The sequence below is a fragment of the Cuculus canorus genome, chromosome 25 (genome assembly GCF_017976375.1).
Source record: "Cuculus canorus isolate bCucCan1 chromosome 25, bCucCan1.pri, whole genome shotgun sequence".
Taxonomy (NCBI): Eukaryota; Metazoa; Chordata; class Aves; order Cuculiformes; family Cuculidae; genus Cuculus; species Cuculus canorus.
The window spans coordinates 2,903,952-2,926,654 of NC_071425.1; the positions used below are offsets into that span (position 1 = coordinate 2,903,952).

The 22,703-nt window shown below is 47.1% G+C and overlaps 1 protein-coding gene across 1 annotated transcript; it reads right to left on the minus strand.

Moving 5' to 3' along the window:
* Positions 1-886: 886 nt before the first annotated feature.
* DNAJC7 (DnaJ heat shock protein family (Hsp40) member C7) lies at positions 887-21,613 on the minus strand. The gene is made up of 14 exons (XM_054088369.1): positions 21,483-21,613; positions 10,654-10,742; positions 10,013-10,137; positions 9,815-9,928; positions 9,198-9,272; positions 7,582-7,700; positions 7,091-7,244; positions 6,204-6,368; positions 5,110-5,201; positions 3,886-3,959; positions 2,974-3,120; positions 2,590-2,742; positions 1,974-2,036; positions 887-1,164 (listed from the first exon to the last, which is right to left on the minus strand). The coding sequence occupies exons 1-14, from the start codon at positions 21,563-21,565 to the stop codon at positions 1,127-1,129; spliced, it is 1,491 nt and encodes a 496-aa protein (XP_053944344.1). The 5' UTR covers positions 21,566-21,613; the 3' UTR covers positions 887-1,126.
* Positions 21,614-22,703: the final 1,090 nt, after the last annotated feature.

Consider the following 22,703-nt stretch of genomic DNA (forward strand, 5'->3'; position numbering starts at 1 on the left):
CAGCTCCAGGCTTTAAGCTCATCCCTCCGGCTCCCATCCTGACATTGTGCAAGAGAAGCAAGCGAGAGACTGTCAGTTCAGAGTTTGACTTTGCATTTTCTTGCTTGTTTGGACCAGTAAATTACGTCTAGTTGAAAACTACTTGACTGGTTTAACATATCTGTACAGTTCCTGTAAACATGAGGAGAGCACACAGCTGCACGCACACAGTAACCATTTGCAGTCATTAACCTGAATATTACTTTGCATTTCTTCAGAGCCTGAAAGAGCTCATCCGCATCATGGATCAGTACCACAAAAATCAAACAGCAAGCTCAACAAAATCAAGTTTTAGCACAAATATTAAATGTTCAAGTGGATTAAATTAAAAAGAAACATACGGTGAAGAAATTCAGCCCAGAGCAAATTCAATATTCCCTTAAAACAGGACGATTCTTGGAGTGGGAACACAAAGCCCTTAATTCTAGCTGCATCACAGGGAATTCTCACATAAGCTGCTCTTTTAAATCCAAAGAAGCATTTCTCTTGATACAAAATCGTTAAGCTCACGCGTTAGCATTAAAGTTAATGCCCAAAGGTACCATTCTGGTAGAACCATGGCAAAAAACAAGGTTAAAAAACAAGACAGCTGGCAGATAAAATACGATTGTATGAAACTCGATTGAGTCTTGGCAATATTTTCAGAGGTTAAGATACCTTACAAGTTACCACAAACCCTGGACATGCTGCCACGCTGCACTTCAGAGCCAGAACGAAATGGGAAATGACTTCACCCTTTTAGAAGTCGAGATTTCGGGAGGACTTCAGGGAAATCCTCTCTGCTGAGGAGCAGGAGTGGTCTGAAAGTACGGGCCAGCATGGAGGGACCAAAAGAGTCAAAGCTTTATTTTTTTTTTTGTTGGGTTTTTTTTTTTAATAAAGTTAACAATAAAACAAAATTCACAAGCCTTCCCCTCCCGAGCTGGTTTCCTCTTCACACACAAAAGCACACAAAACAGAGGTCTCCAACTGAGAAAACCGAAACTGCTCTAAGTACAATGAGACGTGATGAAGGAAGGAGTCTACGTATGTCCGTACTCAAGGTTAAAATAAGCAGATCAGGTATGTGCGGGTTTTGTTTTTGTTTTTAGCCAAACTGGAAAAAGAAATTTCCAGGCCCAGAAGCTGAAAAAGAAAATGAAAGATATTAGCGCATTCAAAATCCAAAGACAATGCGGTTAACTACTGGAGTAGCTTGATGCCAACCAGTGCTTCATTCAAACAAAACCATTTGAAGGAGAGGTGAGGTCTTTGCTACTGCATTCCCAGCAGCTGATTTCCAACAGGACTCCTGATAACACGGGTAAAGGAGCAGATTTACACAGAGGAAGGTAAATAGGACACAAAATATGCAATACTTCTCAAAATTCACTTAATAAAAGCCCTTAAGGAACAGCCCTGAAGATACTGATACCCTCTAAGGGCTGCGTAAAGCCATCCTGCTCCAGGGTGTGTGAAGAAAGCCTGACCACACACGAGGTGTGAAGGGAGAATGAGTAACAGCTTCTTCATGGCATCCAGTCACCCCAAAATGTTGGCAGGCAGAGGCCCTCAGGAGGATTCACGGTGTCGTGAACCAGAGGAGTGCGCTGTGTGATACACACAGAGGATTTCTGACCAGGAATCGCCTTTGCTGCTTCAGCACTGGCAGCTGTATCAAAGCTATGCTCAATTATTCCTAAGCACCACTTAGATGGCAAAACCTACACACTTCTAGAAAAGGGAATCCCTGTGTTTTGTTGCTTTTGAGCACAAAGAACCAGAAGGGCTCATCAGCTGTGCAGATAGAACCTTCAAAGAGCTCTTAGATACTTTTATGCAGAGAAGTCAAATAATCTTCTCAAACAGCACATCCACTCTGGGAAACTCAGCTCTCCTGTCAAGTGATTTGCTTACTTACGTTTCTAAAGCTGAAGGAGAACACTTGCACCTACCTTCAAAACTGAAGCCACCTGGCCCACCAAAGAAGGCCTTGAAGATGTTATTTGCATCAAAGTCTACAGGGAAGAAAAGGAAGTTGTGAGCTGAAGTGAAACAGCCAGTTACAGTTTTCACAGTTTAGAAACTGTCACTTGATTGAGGGCCCATACAGCATTTTATAAGTGAGCAAAAAGCTAAAAACAAAGCTTGCTTGGTCTGAGCACTGCTACGCTACGGCGGCGTACAGGGCCACTGACCAGTAGAGAACAGGTAAAAGCAACAGCAGCCAGAGAGAGAATTCCAGTCACAGGGCAACCTGAGAATTTTGGATAAGCAGCATTTAGGGACCTGCAATCTTTTTATTCCGCTATTGTCTACTTCCTATGAAAGAATTCTGGCTCATGGCAGAACGCGCTGGCTCAAATCATGGCTAACATTCACCATATAACCTAGACTTTCACAACTTGAAACACTCATTGCAGAGCTGCCACTCAGTGCTTTCAGAGAGCAAACCAAGTCAACTCGCTGAATTATTACAAACAGGAGGTTTGCTTTAGAGGAGGAGGCTGACTCTAAACGATCTAATCTTTCTAAAGGCTGCCATGGTAGAATATCTTAAGGACCACCTACCTCCCATGTTCAATCCATCCTCTTCTAGGTCCTGCCCGCTGTCATAGCGGGCCTTCTTCTTGGGATCTGACAGGATGGTAAAGGCTTCGCCAACCTCCTTAAATTTCTTCTCCTCTTCCTTCTGTACTTCTGCACTTGCCCCACTGTGTCGGTCTGCGGATACAGAAACAAGCAGGGAAGAAGCTTTCAGTTTCTACTGTAAATGAAAAACACTGCACATTCCCAGCTGCTGTCAGAGCATGTATTTTGGATTTGTGGGGGTCAGAACTGCTATTTGTCCAGAAATTCCCCGTCTCATATTTATTCCCACCTTTGGATGATGGTTGCACAGGGCACACGCGTGGAGCACCAATACGTGCTCCAGTAATAGATGTTTCTGGGTACCTGGATGATGCATTAGTGCTCTTTTCCTGTAAGCCTTCTTGATCTCATCTTCAGAGGCATTTTTGTCAACCCCAAGGATTTTATAGTAGTCTTTCCGTTTGCTCTTTTTCAGTTCCACTTGTGCGTTCTTTAGAAGCTGCTTGTGTTCTAGAAAGTAGTGCAATGCCAAAGAAAAGCAGCGTTAGTGTCAGGTACAGTCTCCTTCTTTAAAAGTGGCTGAAGACCAACATGTTGAGATGAACATAAGGACTGAAGTGCCAGAAGCACCCAACCCACTTGGATTTACGGTCAGGTCACTAAATGAAGCCTCACTGTCCTCTTAAGGCTGTTTCCAAATGTAGGTAAATGCCTCAGTGCTGTTAAATCAGTATCTGAACCACAAAGACTAAGGTTACTCTGTCCATTTCATTTCAGGCCACTAAAAAAGCAAGATGACAGTTAAGAACAAGATCCACCACCAGATATTCTGACCCTAGTGCATTGCTTCGGCTAAAAGCTAAATTATCTCCTCAGCATTCTGGGAGAGAAGCCAGATTGAGGGAGGCGTTTTAGAGCCCTTCTGAGGACTCTTCCAGTATTGTCCTGCTGGGGTAAAAGGCTGCAAATCAAAGCTGGGGGGAAAGCAAACAGAAGCAACAAAAATGCCAGTTATGGGATTGGGGTGCAATCTCAGATATTTGCATATATTTTATTACTTTCTAATTATTTTCATCATCATTATTATTATTGTTTCATTAAAACTGTAGTTTTAGTTTCCAACCCACAAGTCTTTTGCCTCTCCTTTTCCTTTCCCTGGGTGTGAGGGGAAGGCATTTGGGAATCCAACTGCATGGTTTTAGCTGCCGAAATCAGCTGGGTCGGGGCTAAACCGTGACACTTATGCATACAAAAAAAAAATGCCAATATGCTCACCTTTCGTTTTTTCTGTCTGATAAACCTTTTCATAGTCTCTTACAGCATCTTCATATTGTTCTGTGTCCATGTAACTGTGGAAAGAAACACTGGTGGCTGAGGTGTACTTCACAGGAAATATCAAAAGTGGGTTCAGGTAGATACCCATCCAGAAAAAGATGTGCATGGACTGGAGGAAGAGCAGTCATGAGAGGAACCCACAAAGGGTTACGGCTAGACCGACTGGAAACTTAGGCACCTGCTCTTTGTGGGAAATCCTGGCACAGGAAACCTGCACTTTGGGCTCCAAGTGGAGACTGCAATCTCATTTAGCAGCACAAGCTATACTTTAACGATCTGATAAGTACTTTATCCAGCCGCAGGAATAAATACCAGCCAGTAAGGTTTCAAGGAAGCTAGTGCAGTTGTACACTCGCAACACTAGTTAGAAGTGACAGCCTTGGCACCTCAAACAAAGGGATTTGTGCCCATCTATTGGCATTTCAGCCTTACTCATGTATTAACTACTAAGTGTGATTTAGCGATTACTGAGATGGAGCTCAAGAAGAACACTGAAGGCTGTGAATTACAATGAATGCACAACAGGAAGGCTGCAATAATAGTTTTGGTTCATCTATAAGTCAGGCAGCTTTGCGCTAAACTGGGGAGTGAACAGTATTGAGTAACGTAGCAACTAAATCTGTAGTCAGAACAGAGCTTTGACCATTTCCCTGGTGGGTGCCAAGTTAAAGGAGAGACCAGAACATCCTTTGTCCAATTCACTCAGCACTACGCTACACTGTCATCTTATCTGTGGCTGAGATAGGTGCGGTCTCAGCTGATTTCCCTGCTATGGGGAGCAGGGCACCCCATTTCAATATCTGGTTTGTTGGAAGCGTGAGCCACTCTGCCAGGATAAGGTCTGTGACCCACAGCAGCCCCTCTGAAAAAGCTTAGGAGAGGGAATCTCTACTTTGGTCTATAGACATAATCCAAGCTTTAGAACAAATCCTGCCTAAATACAATAATCAACAGGCAGTTCCAGCTCCATGTAGGCAGGACAGACTACACTGAGCTTCCTGTCTCTTCCTCTGCATAAGACAGAGGAACAAATTCAGGGCCCCTTAAGACAGAACCTTTGATTCAGTTACGCTTCAGATTTGTTATCCCAGTCTGTCGGTGCTGGAGGGAGCAGGCTCCTACCCACAAACCTGCTCAGAACATCCGTTATAGAGGTCGACTTACCACTGTGCTCTCCTCAAGTACGCTTTGATATACGTGTCGTCCAGTTTTACTGCATTCGTGCAGTCATCTATTGCTTCTTCAAATTTCCTAAGCTACAAAGCCAGACAGAAGTTAAGTGAATCCCAATCCCAAAGCAGCATTACAACTTTAGGCAACTGGGTACAGAATCTTGGAACATCTCAGTGTTTTTTCTGTCTTTACGTAGATTTTTTTTCCCCAACCCCCCCCAAAACCACAGAACTTTTGTTCCCTAGGGAAAAAAATCAGAAGCTTGGCTAGGGAGACAATAGAATTATGCGGTGCTTTTCTTTAAGAAATGCACTTGGAAACACGGGTTTTCCTGAGAATGACCTGAAAATCAAGTTATTCTGTATCCAAACCAAATCCCAGACAGGAAAATAAACTTAATATTTTTCAAAATGCACTATCTGTTTTCAAACATCAACAGCCAGGGAAAATATCCATTACCACTGCCTCCAGCTCATTCCATCTCACAGGTTTTGAGCCTCTGCCCCCTGACTGAGTAGGGGTGTTGAAAAGCCTCAACAGAGGCATCAACACACAGAGACAGCTGAGGAAGAAACATGCCTGAAGGAAACGCAGGATGGAAATTGGAAGCACCATCACATGACTGTTTCTCTGGCTAGTGCATGACTAAAATCCAACAGTAGACTTGGAAAAAGGGTCCAGGGTTTTTAGATTGGGTCATATTTCTTTAGATCAGAAAACAAAGCAAGACAGAAGATTTACAAGAAGAATAAGAAAAGATATCTTCTCTTTACTGAGAAGGAAAAAATAAAGATGCCTTTACACTAATTAAGATAAGGCCAAACTACATTCCTGCTCTCCCTCCCACTCTGTGCAGCCCAAGAATTTGAGTTTCATTTCTTCAGGAGTCAACTTCTTTGGCTCCTGGAACAGATCCAATCATTGTGCAAACACAAAAACCTGAACTGTTGCCTACAGCACTAGAAAGATCCAGCTGTCCCGGCAGACAGAGAAGCCCGTGCTTTCCAGAACAAGTGATTTGCAATTTAGAAACTATTCAGGGAAGAATCTGAAGAAAGACTACCTGCCAGGTGACCATTTCTTACCTTTGAATTGACCGTCCCTCGGTTGCAGTAGAGTTTGGCATTTGTTTTTATATTATTTGGATCTATTCCTAGTGCCTCTGTGTAGAGTTCATATGCTAGTTTGTAGTTTCCTTCTTTGAACGCTTTATTCCCATCTTCTTTCTTTGCTTTAAGTGCTTTGGCATTCTGAAAGAAAATATACCTTGGATAAGGACGTTAAGCAAGGGGATCAGGGGCACCAAGCTCCTTATTTTGACCCGTGAGGGTCTTCAAACATAACGGTTATCATTTGGGTTTAGATACTGTAGCAGGATACAGAAGTTACACCCTTGCTACAGCAGCTGAAACGAGTCATGAGCATTTTGCCTTTCCCCCAGGAGAAGTGCTAAGAACACCCAGTGCCAATCGCAGGCATTCTCCACGGGACCAAAGGGTGCCTCGTTTTTCAGATGAGAATATGACAGTGAAGTAAATTTATAGATTTAAAAGGAGCAGGAATGGGAGCTCACTTTTGAGAGCTTCTACAACAGGGAAGGAGCAATACGAAAGGAGCAGAGTCTAAATGCAAATCAACCTGTAGGCACTAATATCGAATCTGAAAGTCTTTCAGACCTAGTTTTATCGCTCCTGTATCTGATCAAGGAATGAAGGAGAATGAAAGGTAGGCAGTCTGCAAAGTAACACAGTCTGCTGAGTAAGAGCTTCTAGTAAGTCAGTTTTGCCTCAAACAGGAGCTGTTTGTCTTCAGGAAGCGCTCAACACGCTGCTTGCTACAGGAGATCTGGGGAATGATAATGTTGAGGGAGGGAGAAGGGGCTGATCCAGCAGAACCAAGGCAGGTGTCTGGTGAAAAAAAAAAAAAAAATCCTGGTAATTTTGCAGTCCCATTTCCAGTATCCACAACTTACACGGCAGGCGAGACATGCTTTCTCGTGATCAGGAGCCATTCTGAGTGCTTGGACAAAGAATTGCACTGCCTTCTCAATACAGTCCTCATAATAAAGGCAGAGACCACGGACATACAGAGCGTCAGCATTTGTTGAGTCCATTCGTAAGATGTCACTGTAACAGACACACTTAAAGAGTGAAATGTTTCCCTATTCCAGTTTCCATCTCACCTCCACTGAGATAATTCACTATTTTACCAAGCCCAGGGTACAGATGTGCAAAAAGAACAGCAACTTTTTCAAGCAACACCGCTGATTATTAACGGATTATAAATCCAATTTCCAGTCAGATTAACTTTAAAGGCAAAATTCATGCACTCTTCCTCAGCACAATTTGCATTAAGGGCTACTACTTTGTTACATCCCCTCATTCCTTTTGGGATGCGGAAAACAAGCAGCCACCAGGATGCACCACCAGCTGCTACTCAAACTCCAGACCTCACGACGCTCACCTTGCTACAGACTGTGCTTCTGGGTAGCGACCCAGTAACGCTAAACATTCAGCCTTGAGGATTTTGAACCGGTGACAAGCAGGAGCAAACTCCAAAGCACGATCCATGCAAAATACAACCTGGTGTGGGAAAAAAACCACAAACGTGAGCAAAGCAAATAACCAAAGGCCTCAATTGAAAGGCTGCACCATTACCACACTTGAGATTTGTCTTTGAAGAGGAAGGTAAGCGTGCGGACACCCCTTGCTTCTACTGCTGGAGACACGTGTTCCACTAGATAAGCTTCCTCATGCGCAGGATTTTTATTTGCCTTTAAAAAGCTTTGTGTACCAAAGTCTGCAGCACCTGCTATGTTACTGTGACAGAGGATTTGAGGGACGCCTGTAGAAGGTCCTTCCCTCTAACGCTTCTGAAACTGTAGGCCCTAAAGAAAAAGCCAAGGAAGACAATTCTGTCCCTGTTTCCTGCATTATAAAGACATGTGGGAAGGACAGAAATTCAATAGATTGAGACAGTTTGGACTGGACAAAACACAAAGTACAGTGAAGGGACTGATCTTACACTGCTCTGACTGCAAGGGGCAGGGTGATCTAATAGGTCTTTTCCATCTCAGCCTCTCTGGTGGGGACATCTGCACGAGAACAGGGTCATTGTTCCACCAAGGTTCATCTGCTTCCCCGGCCCGTGACATCACGATTGCCTGCTGTGGGAAGCACTGTGCTCCAGACTGAGAAGCCAATGGCTTCTGGGTGAGGAAGGAGCAAGAGGAGCTCTCCAGAAACAAAGATCACATTTCATGCAAGCCTCCCCAGTGAAGTGAGACGGGAGAAGTGAAGGGACAGATGCAAAAGCCCAGAACATGCAATACAGGCAGGGCAATTCCTACACAGGAAATCCACATTGAGCATACATCCCACTTGCTCCTCACAGTCAGGTGAAATAAAGCTGGGATTTACCCTTCCAAAATCTTGAGCTTAGCCTAAGAGTGTGGACAATCTCCTTTCTGGGCCAAACTCAGCCCTTTACATGCATCCACTGAACAGAAACAGTTGCATGAAGTATTTGGTGCCTTTCGTATTTCATGCTGTCATTTCTTGTTATATCAGGTCAGTACCAGCTGCATCTTGTTACAGGCCTTGGGAAGAAAGATTTGGACACAGTAATGGAGAATGCCTCCTGCAGATCTGCATTGCTCCTTCAATCACCCTCACTATAACACTGGCAGACAGACTACTTTGTTTTTTTTTCTTCCCAATTAAAAGAGTTGAAAAAGAAGAATCCTGGATATACACTTTAGGAGTAAAGCGTGATCGAATGTTGCTGCTCACAAAATCTGTATCAAACAGCTCATTCATGGTTCCACTCACCCTGCAAAGCAAACAGTAACAGAGGATATTCAGCCTGAGCCAGTCACCCTCTTCACTTTTCATTTATTCAGGGCTAAGAGCATGGACTCTGCCATTTTCACAGCCATTACAGTTCACAAAACAGCCCTGCTTCAACAGGAAAGGGATGCTGTTCAGCTCCTCCCATTAGGACTAATGTTAGGCAGGGAATCAGCCACACACCTGGCTGAACAGGCAGGGTAAAAACACCTGTTCATAATTTAATCTTACCTTCCTGAAATCCCGTTTCTCAAAATCCACTTCAGCTATTTTTTCATACTCGAGCACAGTACTGGCGTTCTTCAGCTGAAAGACAGGAGAACACAGCGAATGTTGCAGGACAGTCCTGGCCTGGAACCCCAAGCAGCATTTAAGCAGCCAACTCCTACAGTGTCAGAGCAAAACTAACTGCAGACCACAAACAGTAATGCAGATTACATGAATACTTCTGTCAGCAATAAAATCGGTTTGAAATCAAGTAACCTCACTGGTAGCCCCTGTGAATGAGACATATGGCAGAGCCTTCTACACACCGGATCTGTGCTCCCTTACCATCACCCCTCCTCTGGAATGTTGGGTGAAAGACCAGCTTAGCCTCCATGCTTTCCTGCTATGAAGAGACAATCGCATGCAGAAATAACTACGCAGCCTGATGGTCTACTGAAAACCAGACACAGGGACGCACACAGCATCTCATTTTTCCCATAACCTTCCAGCACAGAAACACTCATTACTAATGACAACTGTGATTCCACCTTGCAAATCCAAAGTGAAAGGCTTACCAGTTCAATCTGTTCCTTTTGACAGCATCGTCTACTGGGAATATTTAAATTTTAAGAGCCTCTTACCTCTTGCTGTGCCTGGGTATTCTTATGATCCAGTTCTAAAACTCTCTGAAAGCAGCGGCTGGCGGCCATAGCATTCCCTAGGGAAAGATGACACTTCCCTTCCCGTAGATGGCCCTGAGAAGAGAGTTAGAAGGGAGTTGCAGGAGCTGCCACGAGGAAACTGAGATGTGAATAAGATGTAGAAAGTTTTCCACGTACCCTTACAAAGGTATCATCCAATCTGACAGACTGTTGAGCATCTCCAAGGGCTTCTCGGAATCTCCCCAACATCATGAGTGTAGCAGCTCTGTTACCATAATAACTGGCATTATTAGGACAGGTATCTGGAGAAGACGTGAAAGCACCTGCTGTTACTGTAACGTGAGCAACTATAGGACTTGTAGAAAGTATTAAAAAGCCGTGTTTGGATTAAGAAAATCACATTCCCTCCCAATTTATAACACATCACCTGCCTGGCTTAATACAACACGTGATGGTCAAGCAGCCGTTTTGAACAGCGAGCCATAGAACTATTTCTTCCTACACCACATACAGGAATTAACTCATATAGAACAAAAGTTTGTGGTGTTCGGGTGGCAGTGCTGTGGACCCTGGGTTAGAGGGAAAGCTGCATTGGTTTCACATCAAGAACATCTTGGCTGGAAGAGAAACAGAACTGCTGCTGTCCCCCACACTGATAACGCAAGCCAGAACCAATCTGGTGAAGTTTCACAAGGTAACAAAATAAGGCAAGAAGTTTCCATCAAGCGCCTGCTGCCAGAAACCCTGCTGGTGTATTTTAAATCAACAACCAGCTTTTATTTTTAGCAAATATTCCTATTATCACCAACTCTTCTCACCTATGGCTTTCGTGTAATAGTTGTATGCTTCGTTGTAATCTTTCTTCGCATAGTACGCATTTCCTTGTTCCTTGAATGACTCTGCTTCTCTGAAAGGAAGGAAAATACATTTTAAATGGAATTGAGCATCAGAAGAGATTCTGACTGTGACAGAGCACTTGATCCCCAAGCAATCTCAGTATAACTCTTCAGTGGTCCAAGATGCTCGCAGCCAGCTGCTGCGAGATCTCCTACATACACGCTCTCCAAAACAGTGCAGCTCATCTCCTGCTGGCTTGCGGATACCTCAGCACTTCACTAGGGCCACGAACAGGGATATTCAGGGATGTCAGGGATCCTTCAAAATAATAGGAATTAAATAGCAGAACGAAGCTACCCTTGAGCATCCTCCCTCCAGTCTCAGATGCAGTCGTCCAGCAAAACTCAGCCAATTGTACGTGGTTGATCACACCAGCCCACTCCTGTGAGGTGCTGCACAACCTCAGCAGCCATGGAAGTCAAGAAACAGCTCTGTATCTTTTAGCACCAGTCCCACATGCTGAAGAAATGGGGCCAAGAACAATTTCTACATTCAAGACAGCTAAATCAAAGAGAAATAAGGGTGCAAGTCTCAAGCAGAAGCTTGGCACTGCCTTGGCAACTGGTCCAGAAATAGTCCTCACGCTCGAGAGCGAGCATTTGCAGAGACAGTTTAGGACATTTTAAAACACACAACATATGGTTCAAGGCAGCATCCCTTAAACTCCTGAAAGCAAAGTTTCCCCTGGAGGAAATTAAACCCTTCTCTCTCTTCTCCTATCTACCTTCACTATTTTAGATAAGCAGTCTGAGAGGGAACTCGTACCACCATGGTGTTGAGTTTAATGCAGCTTCATTGAATTAAATTCAGTGATTTGATTCACTCATATCCTCTCCTAGGCCGTTTAATATGAGACCAACTCCGGAGAACCCTCACCCCACTCTAAGAGACACCAGTCAAGGCTTCAATCGTGCTTTTGGGACCTTACTGCTATAGCCAGAGCGACAGACACTGTCTGCTTTCCAAAGCACTTGCAGAACCAGAATGCTGGCCTCAGACAAAGGCAAATTCCACCCATCAGAACAAAGACCAGCTTAGACTTCATCCTTCATGCCCCACCAGGGATGCGCCTGGCATATCCACAAGCTTCAGCTTCAAGAACAAGCAGTCTCCTGCTAAAGCAGCCCAGCCACAGGGAACCACCTGCGCAGGGGAATGACCATATCACAAGCAGCGTGGTTGAAGTTGATTATCACAGGTCTTACTCCTCTCAGGTGACCATCCACTGATCCAAACATGGCCTTTGCTGAGGCAAGGAAGCAGAAGCCAAGGAAGCTAAAATAGCTGGGTGACCCTGAGTCTGCCAGAGCGGAGCTGTGCTTGCAGGCTCAAACTGAGTTCCAGGAAATGTTGCGCTTCAGCATTTTCTCGAAAGAAGGATTCAGAAGTGAAGGTGTCTTTTTGTACGACTTGCTGCAGGAAAGTGATTTACAGGGGAATCCATGGTAAACAAAAGTAAGTCAGAGCAGAGAACACGAGAATAGAGAGTGAAGAGTCATAGAACTTTTTACATACAAATATTCCCATCTGACTCTAGAGCAAACATGAGCTCTCAGCACTGAGGAGCTTTATTTCTCTACCTGACAACACTACAGGCCACAGCTTGTCTTCAGTCTACCAGGTCCTATAAACACAGAGAGAACCTTCACCTTTCAAAACTCAGGCTAATCTACCACAGAAGATGCAATGCAAGCAATCCATTTCTCTTTCTGTACACCTTTACAATGGTCTTAAAAATTAGATGCAGCTTTGGGCATGTTTCAGGACTGGGTTTTGCCCAGAGGAAGCAAAGACTTTTGCCTGTCATGAATTACATTCTTAATAAACCAAGCCAGATAGAAGCCTTCACTGAATGATGGAGCTACAACAAGAGTGGAAAAGGGGCTCTTGGGTTTGCAGAGGGATTGCTAGAGTGCACCACAGCACGAAACCTCTTTCAGTATATAAAAGCTGAAGGGAAGACGGCTGCCCAGTACTGCCTTTTAGTAAGTGCTGAATCCACGACCTGAGGGTGCAGAGCAGATTTGGCAAGAGTTGACCACTGCTTAGCATTTTATTTTGGAAGAGATGAGAGAAATGCGTTTATCTACCAGCAGCCACCCCCAGAACGAAGCTGCCAACCCAGGACAGAGTGAACTCAAGCCACAGCGCCCGCACAGTGGGGGAAGTGCTGCCAGAGCACCCCACACTCCCAGGGCACAGCTCAGTAACGGCAGGGAAGGAGCCAGAACGAGGAGGAGGAGGAACCCCATCAGTGAAGGAGAGCAATGTTCAGCAAGCCCACTGGAGAAAGAACAAAGGGAATTGTGTTGAAACAAGTTCACATGTTTTTAACCTCATTCAGCTCGCCATTGGCCATTCCCACACAACCGCCTCATGCAAGGGGTTGTTTTCACTGAACCATCACAGTTTTGCCAGCTGGCAAAACAATAGACACAGGGAGCTACCATGCCGATGCCGCGTCCACAGCTGAAGTCTAAGCTCCTCACTTTCATTTTGAACTTTTGCTACCTGCTACAGCCCAGCAAGGGACCTGATGCACCCCTGCCATAACCCTGCTAAGAAGCAGAAGCAAGAACACAACCACAATGCTTTACTTATTTGAAATAAGATGAATAAGTAACATGGTGGCAAGGAGATGCTTTAGGGCATGCACCTAGCTGCCTTGGAAAGGCCTTGTCCCCAGCTTCCAGGTTCAGTTGATCCCTGCTGCACCTACTCCCCTTCCTCGCCCCTCCAGGATGGAAAATGCTGTACCTCCTCCGCCCCAGTCTTCCCAGCCCCTCACCCAAGGAAGATGCTTGTTCCCACAGCCTGGCAGCAAGGCAGCATCCCTCCAGCTCCTCCTTCCCCGGGGCCACAACGCTTAGAAATGGTTATGAGCTTGCTGGATGGCTCTGCATCACAAGCAGCAGGGCTGGAGCACCTCCCGTATGAGGACAGGCTGAGAGTTGGGGTTGTTCAGCCTGGAGAAGAGGTTGTTCAGCCAGGGAGACCTTAGAGCAGCTTCCAGGACTGAAAGGGGCTTCAGGAAAGCTGGGGAGGGGCTCTTATTCAGGGAGGGCAGGGATAGGATGAGGGGGAACAATTTTGAGCTGAAAGAGGGAAGACTGAGATGAGATCTTAGGGAGAAACGTTTTCCTGTGAGGTGGGGGAGGCCCTGGCCCAGGTTGTCCAGAGCAGTGGTGGCTGCCCCATCCCTGGAGGGGTTCAAGGCCAGGTTGGATGGGGCTTGGAGCAACCGGATCCAGTGGGAGGTGTCCCTGCCCATGGCAGGCAGTTGGAACTGGGTGGGCTTTGAGGTCCCTTCCAACCCAAACCATTCCATGATTTTATGACTCACACTTTGCAGAATTAAAAGTGAGTCCAAACACAACCACTCGATATTACATATCAAACATTCATAATGCAGTGGAAAAAAAATCATCAGCAATTCTGCACTTCCGGAATCTGGACAGTAAGCGCTTTAACCAAAACTTTATTCTCTTGGTTCTGTAATCCAAAATGGAAAAGGAAATCAGAGACGCTCTTAAAGCTCCTTCCCTCAGCTCTGTCGTACAGTCCAAAGAACAAGGTGAACAGTGTTAATGACAGAACTCATCCAAACCACCGCTTACCACAGCAGCCCCTGAATCACAAGCCTTCCAGCAACTTTACCTGTCCTGCTATGAGGAAGCATCGTCCCATGGATAGAGCTAAAGGGCTTGGTGCCAGAGCATCCTGTTTGTCAGAGTGCTAGGGAGAGCTAGGAAAATGGGAGAAAGAACACCGATATACAGCAAAACCATCTTTCACATAGCATCCATACTCCAAGATGCTACAGAAAGCACACAAGCACAAGAATTACTGTGTTCTCTTTTTTAATTCATCTGTTTCCCTTTTAACGATACAATAAGCCATCATCTTAACGATACAATACAGCATCTCCAATAACACTGGCAGAAAGGGAGTACACAGGTATTTCCATTGTTCACATGGCTTAAAGCTTAATGATGATAAAAGAGTGTGAAAGAAAAGCAAATTTCCTCCAAAGCATGAAAAGTCAGTTGCTGGAAGAGCAAGGCTTGCAGTCTGAGATCCGAGACACAGAACAGAAGCCTCTCTCCCCAGTTGTGCTCCACTGACATAGAAAGCACACAGAGAAAACAGTCCTTGTTTACCACAGTCTCTGGCTACAACAAGAAGAAATGCAGATCCCCTGATATCACTGGTAATTGTTTCAACCCAAACAGATGCTGCAGCCTGAATGAGATCATTCTGCACCTCGCGCTGATGTAGGCTGCATTCCCCACTTGCTACTTTTGAAACTGAAGAAGAATCGTGCTTTGCTAAAAATATGACCCAAACTGAATGGGTTCTTTTGTGAGGGAGGTTAGTGTCTTCTCAGGACCTCTCCACGCCAGACACAGAAGACAGGGAAGAGCTGCACCAAGGATCTCAGGAAGAAGGTTGTCTTTCATTGCCTGCATGCGCCACAAGCTCACAGGGAGTGGGATGTTCGGAAAAAACTCTTGCCCTGCGAGCCAGTCCACTTTTTGAAATCTCTTCTACACATTTGTCAGGACCCCTAACTCTTCACGTGCTCCAGCCTCTGCCTCCCATGGTCCCAAGGACCATGACAAGCAGTAACTGCTTGTTCCAATGCTCCCCTTGCCACACAGAGGCTCAGAGAGTGCCACGCAAGGAGCGTGCTGCCTGCCTGGTGGTAGATGGAACCATCACAAGGCTCTCTCTGCTCTCCGGGCGCTGTGCAAGCTCAGCCCCTGCTCATTCCCAGAAGAGCACTGAGAAGCAGCCATCCTGCGCACCACTGACACAATCCCACGTTTGCCTAACAACTCCTGACTCCTCCTCAGAGCTTCCATATGCTGCCCCCGCACCGATGCCAATCGTGGCTTCCACTCCTCCTACTCCAGCTCCTAACGTGACACATGTAGACCTACCCTGAACACACCTCATCTTGTTGTGAGAAGCTTTGGGGAGCTGGCACAGACCCCATGGACACAGGTACAGGAGCTCAAAGCAACACCACTCAGGTACAGAAATGCAGCAGACTCACTCTTTCCACTCTCACTCCTCCTTCAGTTCCTGCCTCCATTACCAAATACCAACCAAAAACGCTATCTAGGACCTAAGGAAGGCTTCAAAACCTTGTCCTGACCAAGCAATCATTTCTAGAGTGCTCTGACAAAAGGATCACATCTGCCTTTACTAAGCTATTCTTGCAGACTTTTTCTTTACTAGAGATTTGGTGTCTTTATCCAACAGTTTTTTTGGTTGAAATCCAGCCCAGATTCTCAGCTGTCAGATGTTACTCAGCTGCTTGGGTAAAATAAGTTTGGTGATCTCAATACAGTTTACAGCGGGCAGACGTCTAGAGCTTAAAATTAGCTGTCATGTTCGCCACTGGACATGCTATACCCCCTTCTCCTTCCTTCCAGGACTCTGAAGAGCAGCCAAACACTACGCAGGCCACAGAAACGCATCAGGGATACTTCCCTGCATGGTTTAGAGACCCTTTCTCCAAGTTAGCTTTAATACTGAGTGAGGACTTTGAGTGAAGGGAATCCCTCTCTATATATAATTTCTCATAAGCAGTGCTTGTGCTTTCTGTCTCTGGTGCAGAAAGCGTCACAAAATCATTTATAATGCACACTGTGATATAGCAGCATCGTACTGACCCCACTGCAGCAAGAACACACGGAGTAGAACAGCGCAGCACCCAACATGCTGCACATCAGCACCCCCAGCTGCACAGGGAGTGGGTTTGCCGCTGCCTGCCGCACCGAGACGAGATTTACTCACAGCATCCCCACACCAGAGAAAATAATATTGAGTATGTACACGCCAGTATCTGTATGGACGGTCTAAAGGCTCTGCAAGTGAAACACGAAGGCAAAGGTTTGCCACAGCCTCTCACCAGAGCAACATAAACGGTATTTAATAGAGAAATGCACAAAACGACCTCACTATGCTCTGCACACACCCCGGAACATTCCCAGCTCCTGAGGAAAAATGCAAACCCGGGAAACCAAAAGCCACAAGAACCTAATTATGCCACAAGAAATCAAAGGGATGAAGCAAACCTCTCCCTGCGGCTGTGAGTGAAAATGGCCGGGTGAGACTTGAACTTTAATTGCACAGGTATGTAACACACCTCAGTATCAGTCCAACATGCAGTAACAGCGTGACTGTTTCTAGCAGGGCCACATCGCAGATGATGTGAGACCCCACGGAAGGGTCTAGAACCAACTGGAGACTCCTTTGTTCCAGAGGCTGAGGCAAAGGAAGCCAGCCAGCTGTAAGAATTGCAAGACAAAACACCTGCATCTACGACAACGCTTCTCCCTAGAAAAGTGTGTGTCCTGATAGAGAAAAGGCTGGAATTGCAGGCAACGATCAGCTTTCTATACTGTATAAAGCAACTCCCTGCTTCAGACAACTCAAATACTCCTCAATAGAAGAGCAAACAACTCTGACAGCAGTTTCTGCTGCACCTTGGATTGTTACAAGATCATACGGCAATCACGCAGCAGTAAAACAGGCTGTATGTACGGCCTGGGAAATGCAAGTGCCCGTTCTCCAGGCTGTCCCTAATGAAGTCTGCCTGCCAAGGGTGCCCAAGCAGCCAACTCCCTGCTCCTGCCAGCGCTCCCTGCAAAAGCAGCCATGCAATGACGTTTATTTACCAGCAGCCAGACCAAGATACAGCTCATTTCACATCAAGAAGCGGCAGACAAGCTCTTGCTGCTCACCAACACCTGAAAACCTCTGGGCAACATCTGTCAAACCAGTGACCTACAGCCAGGGGAACACCAAAACCTTAACTTCAGCACAATTTTTGTGCAGCAAATCTCACATTCATCACTTTACTAAGGTTAACTCTGATTTCCTACCCAGGCATCAACACGTCTGAAGGCTGCAGTGAAAACACCAGCCTGTGCAGATCGTGATATTTTCCAAATGATTTGAGATGCTTCTTTTCCAGAGGCTTCCAGATCCTCCAGTGCTGAAGAATGAGGAGAAAGATCAAACCTTAAGCTTGTGCATTAGTATCTGGAGCTGCCAGGAAGATGACAAGGAAATTCTCCTTGGCAGAACTCCAGCGACCCCAGGCTCACAGGGCCCAAGGATGAAATATCGCCATAGGTTAGAAACCTTTCAAATTCATTTTAAAAGTGACTTTTTGGAGGTGGACCAGTCCCTGATCACACCACAACTCAACCCAGCTCATCAGCTGCTTCCCAGCTGGCACCAACAGCACTGCTACCCAGCAGATAAAAGTAATGCAATTACATCAACACTCTTCCATACGGATCCCCAGAATTTATGCAGCAGCAGACAATAATTACCCTGTGACCACACTCCATTCCTGTCCCTTAAACAACCTGTGAGCCAGCCGCTCGGCAATTTTCCATTGTTCGAGTGCATTAGTTCCAATCATTCTCCAACACAGATCTCCACTTTTGCTGAATTCCTGATTTTTATGAAGCCACAGAGAACAGAATCGTGCATTTAGACAAAGGTGAGTGAGGAAAGTATCTGCATCCCGTTGTATTCTGTTCCTGAACGGAAGCACAGAACATGGAAACCACTGATGCTGATCAACAGCAATGATTCAGATAAGGTTTTCACTTATTTTACTGGGTTTTTTTAATGGAAGCTTGCACAGTCACACCATAAACGCTGCACTAAACTCGATCCAAGCACACATGCCCATTAATGTGGTGTGCATAGCCCTCACACTTCAAGATGTTTTACAAACATCAGATACCTAATTAACCCTCCCAACTAACAAGTGATAGGATGAGAGAAAATGGCCTCAAGTTGCAGCAGAGCAGGTTTAGATTGGATATCAGGAAAAATTTCTTCACTGACAGAGTGGTGAAGCCCTGGCAGAGGCTGCCCGGGGCAGTGGGGGAGTCACCAACCCTGGAGGGGTTCAAAGAGCATGTAGATGTGGCACTTCAGGACATGGTTTAGCAGGGACAGCGGGGTTGGGCTGATGTTTGGACTGGATGATCTTAGAAGGCTTTTCTAACCTTAATTCCAGCCTATCACTCTAAGCCTCCAACAACCCTTCCCAACCGCAGTGATGATCAACGTCATTTACATGAACTTAACTGAGCTACAGAAGTGCAGCAACACATAAGGCAGGAAGGGACAAAGCAGAGCAGAGGTAAACACACAGGAAAACCTGCCCACCTGGCAGAAAGGCCTGCATGTTCTGAGCAACCAAAGGGAATAATTAGAAGCGGAATAATCATCTTCTACCCACACATTTCTCTTTTAGAAGGATAAAGAAGTAATACCCCAACAACAACAGAAACACTGAGTAATCACCTACAAAGGTACTTCGTGGTACAAACCATGAGCTATGGAATCAGCCTTATCCCACCTGGAAAAAGTCAGATGTGTGACATGGCTTCTGTCCTTCACAGCCCAGCCTTCCAATTGGAGCCAGGCCAGGATCAAACTCTGCCAGTGAATTTTTCCATTTCTGCCCCTTTCCTAAGGCCATCTGACTCATGACAGGTTTCCTGCTCCCATCGCTTCCGCAGTGAAGCCTGGGGAGGATGAAGGCAGGGCAACGCTGGAGATCACTCTTGCAAGACGACTATGCCTCCAGCATGATTTTTCCATTGGATATTTTTAACATTCCAAACATCATGTTTCATTAGCCCAGGGGAAGGAATGACTTGCCCACAAACAGGGCCTTCCCCAACTTTACCGGCCACACAACTTGTCAGTGTTGTATACACAGCGTCCAGGTTCCTCTTCAGCAATGTCTAATTAAACTCCTTGGAATGACATCACCAGGAACCAGCTCCTCCTAAGCCTTCAACTTCTGACAGTAAACAAGCAGCACAAACCCCCTCAGGCCACCAATATGGTTTGGAAAACTCTGTTCCTCTGAGCTTACTTTTCAGTTCTGTTTCCTCCTTTTAATTCCATCGCTGAATAATTTTCTGGAGCACTCGCCTCACCTTCTACAGAAATAGCTCTCTCCTCCCCAGCTCCCTGGGAGACAACCAACCACCGGCACTTGATGCCGCAGAGCCAGCGGACTTTCTCAGACCTTGGACCTTCCCATCTCACCTCCTGTAGAGACAGCCACGCTCAGATGCTGCTGAGAACCAGCACACTCACTCCTGAGAGGAAAACGTGCACAAAGGGTGTGATCCCCACCACCCCATAGCGATGCTGCCTGCTCCCCTGAGCAAGAAGCACCAGGCCACTGCAGAAAAAAACCTAATCACTGACATTTAAAGAAGCTCTTTAATGCCAATAACCCTTCCAGAGCAACACATACACCTGCAAGTGATGTTTTTCCCCATTATCCACAGCAAGGCAGGACAGAATAGAAACTGCTGGGTGCAGATTTCAAATGGTAAGAGGGAGAAAGGAGTGGGCAAGGCCAGGAAGCAAAGAGCACCCAGACCTAGGAGTGGGAGCTCCCTTCTGAACCACAGCTTAACCGTCAGCCTCAGCGATAGGCTAAGCTCTTCAAAAGCAGCTGGATTCCCTGGGATGTCATTCCTGTTTCTGGGACACCCAAGCCCCACCTGACTGCAGACAGCTCAGCTCCAGTATGGGATACACGTTCCAATCCCAGATCTCACACAGGGTTGCAGCCCAGACACTCAAAATAAGGCAACTTGCATGGCCCTGCTCTCACCAAGCTCCTCACTGCCTGGGCAGGAGAAGCCACTGGCATGGGTGCCCAGGGCCATCCCAGCACATGGCTTGCTAACCCCTCAGGACCGTGCACAGCCTGGCAAGTAGCTGCTGGCCCTTGGTGCCACTCAACCCCCTGGGCCCATGGAGAAGATCACACAGGCTCTGTTCACCCAATTGGTCAAGAAGGCCAACAGCATCCTGGTTTGGATCAGCCATGGGGTGGCCAGCAGGAGCAGGGAAGGGATCATCCTTGTGTGCTTGGTGCTGGTGAAGTTGCACCTCAAATCCTGGGTTGTTTTGGGCCCCTTGCTGCAAGAAAGACCTTGAGGGGCTGGAGCACATCTAGAGAAGGGAACAGAGCCGGGGAAGGGGCTGGAGAACAAGGATTGCAGGAGCGGCTGAGGGACGACCTCATCGCTCTCTGCAGCTCCCTGAAAGGAGGTTGTAGGGAGATGGGTGCTGGTTTCTTCTCCCAAGTAAGAAGTGATGGCATGAGGAAATGGCCTCATGAACCACGGAGGGTTCAGACTGGATAATGGGAAAAATTTCTTTACTGAAGCATTAGCAGAGGCTGCCCAGGGAGATGGTGGAGTCTCCATCCCTGGAGAGATTTAAAAGCCAGGCAGAGGAGGTGCTCAGGGACGGTTCAGGAGTGGAGAGATACAGTCGGACTCATTGATCTTAAAGGTCTTTCTCAATGAAACAATTCTATGGTTCTCATGTTGGGGAAGGGTTTGGAGCTGCAAGAGGGGAGATTGAGGTGAGATCTTGGGAAGAAATGTTTTGCTGTGAGGGTGGGGAGCCCCTGGCCCAGGTTGCCCAGAGCAGTGGTGGCTGCCCCATCCCTGGAGGGGATCAAGGCCAGGTTGGATGGGGCTTGGAGCAACCGGATCCAGTAGGAGGTGTCCCTGCCCATGGCACAGGGTGGGATTGGATGGGCTTTAAGGTCCCTTCCAACCTAAACCGTTCCACGCGGAGGCCGCTGCTCCCAGCCCGCCCACCGCGAGCGTCCCCGGCCGCCTCCCCGCAGCTCCCCGCCGCTCTCCTCTATCCCTGTCGCCGCTCCTACCTCCTCGCCTCCTCCTCCCCCTCAGGCTCGCCGGGTGCCCCGGGGGCCGCCATCATCACATCGCACTCGGCCGCCGCCGCCATCTTAGCGCCGCGCCGGGCTGGGGGCAGGGCCGGAACGGGCGGGGCTGCCCGGGCCGAGGGGCGGGGCTGCCGCCCACGTGACCAGGGTCGCGAGCCCCGTAGGGTCTGGCTCTGGGCCCCGCCAGGGACGGGGCGGGGGGCGCCGCGCTGGGAGCCACGGGAGGGCCTCCACCCTCAGGGGAAAGCGTTTCTTACTAATGTCTAATTTAAAACTTCCCCTTTCCAATTTAAAGCTGTCCCCCCCTCATCCTGTCGCTGCACTCCCTGATCAAGAGCCCCTTCGGAGGTTTCCTGGAGCCCCTTTCAGTCCTGGAAGCTGCTCTAAGAATGGGATGGGTGAAAAGGGACCTCCAAGCCCATCCAGTTCCATCCCCTGCCATGGGCAGGGACACCTCCCACTGGATCCGGTTGCTCCAAGCCCCATCCAACCTGGCCTTGAACCCCTCCAGGGATGGGGCAGCCACCACTGCTCTGGGCAACCTGGGCCAGGGCCTCCCCACCCTCACAGGGAAACATTTCTTCCCAAGATCTCATCTCAATCTCCCCTTTTTCAGCTTAGAACCATTCCCCCTCATCCTATCCCTGCACTCTCTGATCAAGAGCCCCTCCCCAGCTTTCCTGGAGCCCCTTTCAGTGCAGAAAGCTGCTCTAAGATCTCCCCCTTTAAGAGCTACCATGATCAGCTTTGCCTCACAGCAAAGCACTTCTTCCTGAGATGTCATCTCAATCTCTCCTCTTTCAGCTGAAAAACATCCCCCAGCATTAGAACCATAGAATTGTTTGGCTCTGACAGGTCCAAACCTACCTGTCTACTACTAAACCATTCCTGAGCACCTCATCTTTTAAACCCTTCCAGGGATGGAGACTCTACCACTGCCCTGGGCAGCCTAGGTCTCCCTACCCTCATTGTGAAGAATTTCTTCCTAAGATCTCACTTAAATCTTCCCCTTTCCAATTTAAAGCTGTTTCCCTTTGTCCTGTCTGTGGACTCCCTGAGCAAGAGCCCCTCTCCAGCCTTCCAGGAATCCCTTTCAGTCCTGGAAGCTGCTCTAAGGTCTCCCTGCAGCCTTCTCCAGGCTGAACAACCCCAACTCAGCCCTTTTCAGCACTGCAAGGAGCTGGCTGGGGAGCCGCTGTG

Coding starts and splice junctions, on each gene's coding strand:
- DNAJC7 (XM_054088369.1), bottom strand. CDS start 21,565: ATGGCGGCGGCGGCCGAGTGCGATGTGATGATGGCGGCCCCCGGGGCA. Junction 9,273..9,814: donor ATACCCAGGCACAGCAAGAG/GTAAGAGGCTCT, acceptor CCTGTCTTTCAG/CTGAAGAACGCCAGTACTGT. Junction 7,701..9,197: donor AGAAACGGGATTTCAGGAAG/GTAAGATTAAAT, acceptor TTCCCACACCAG/GTTGTATTTTGCATGGATCG.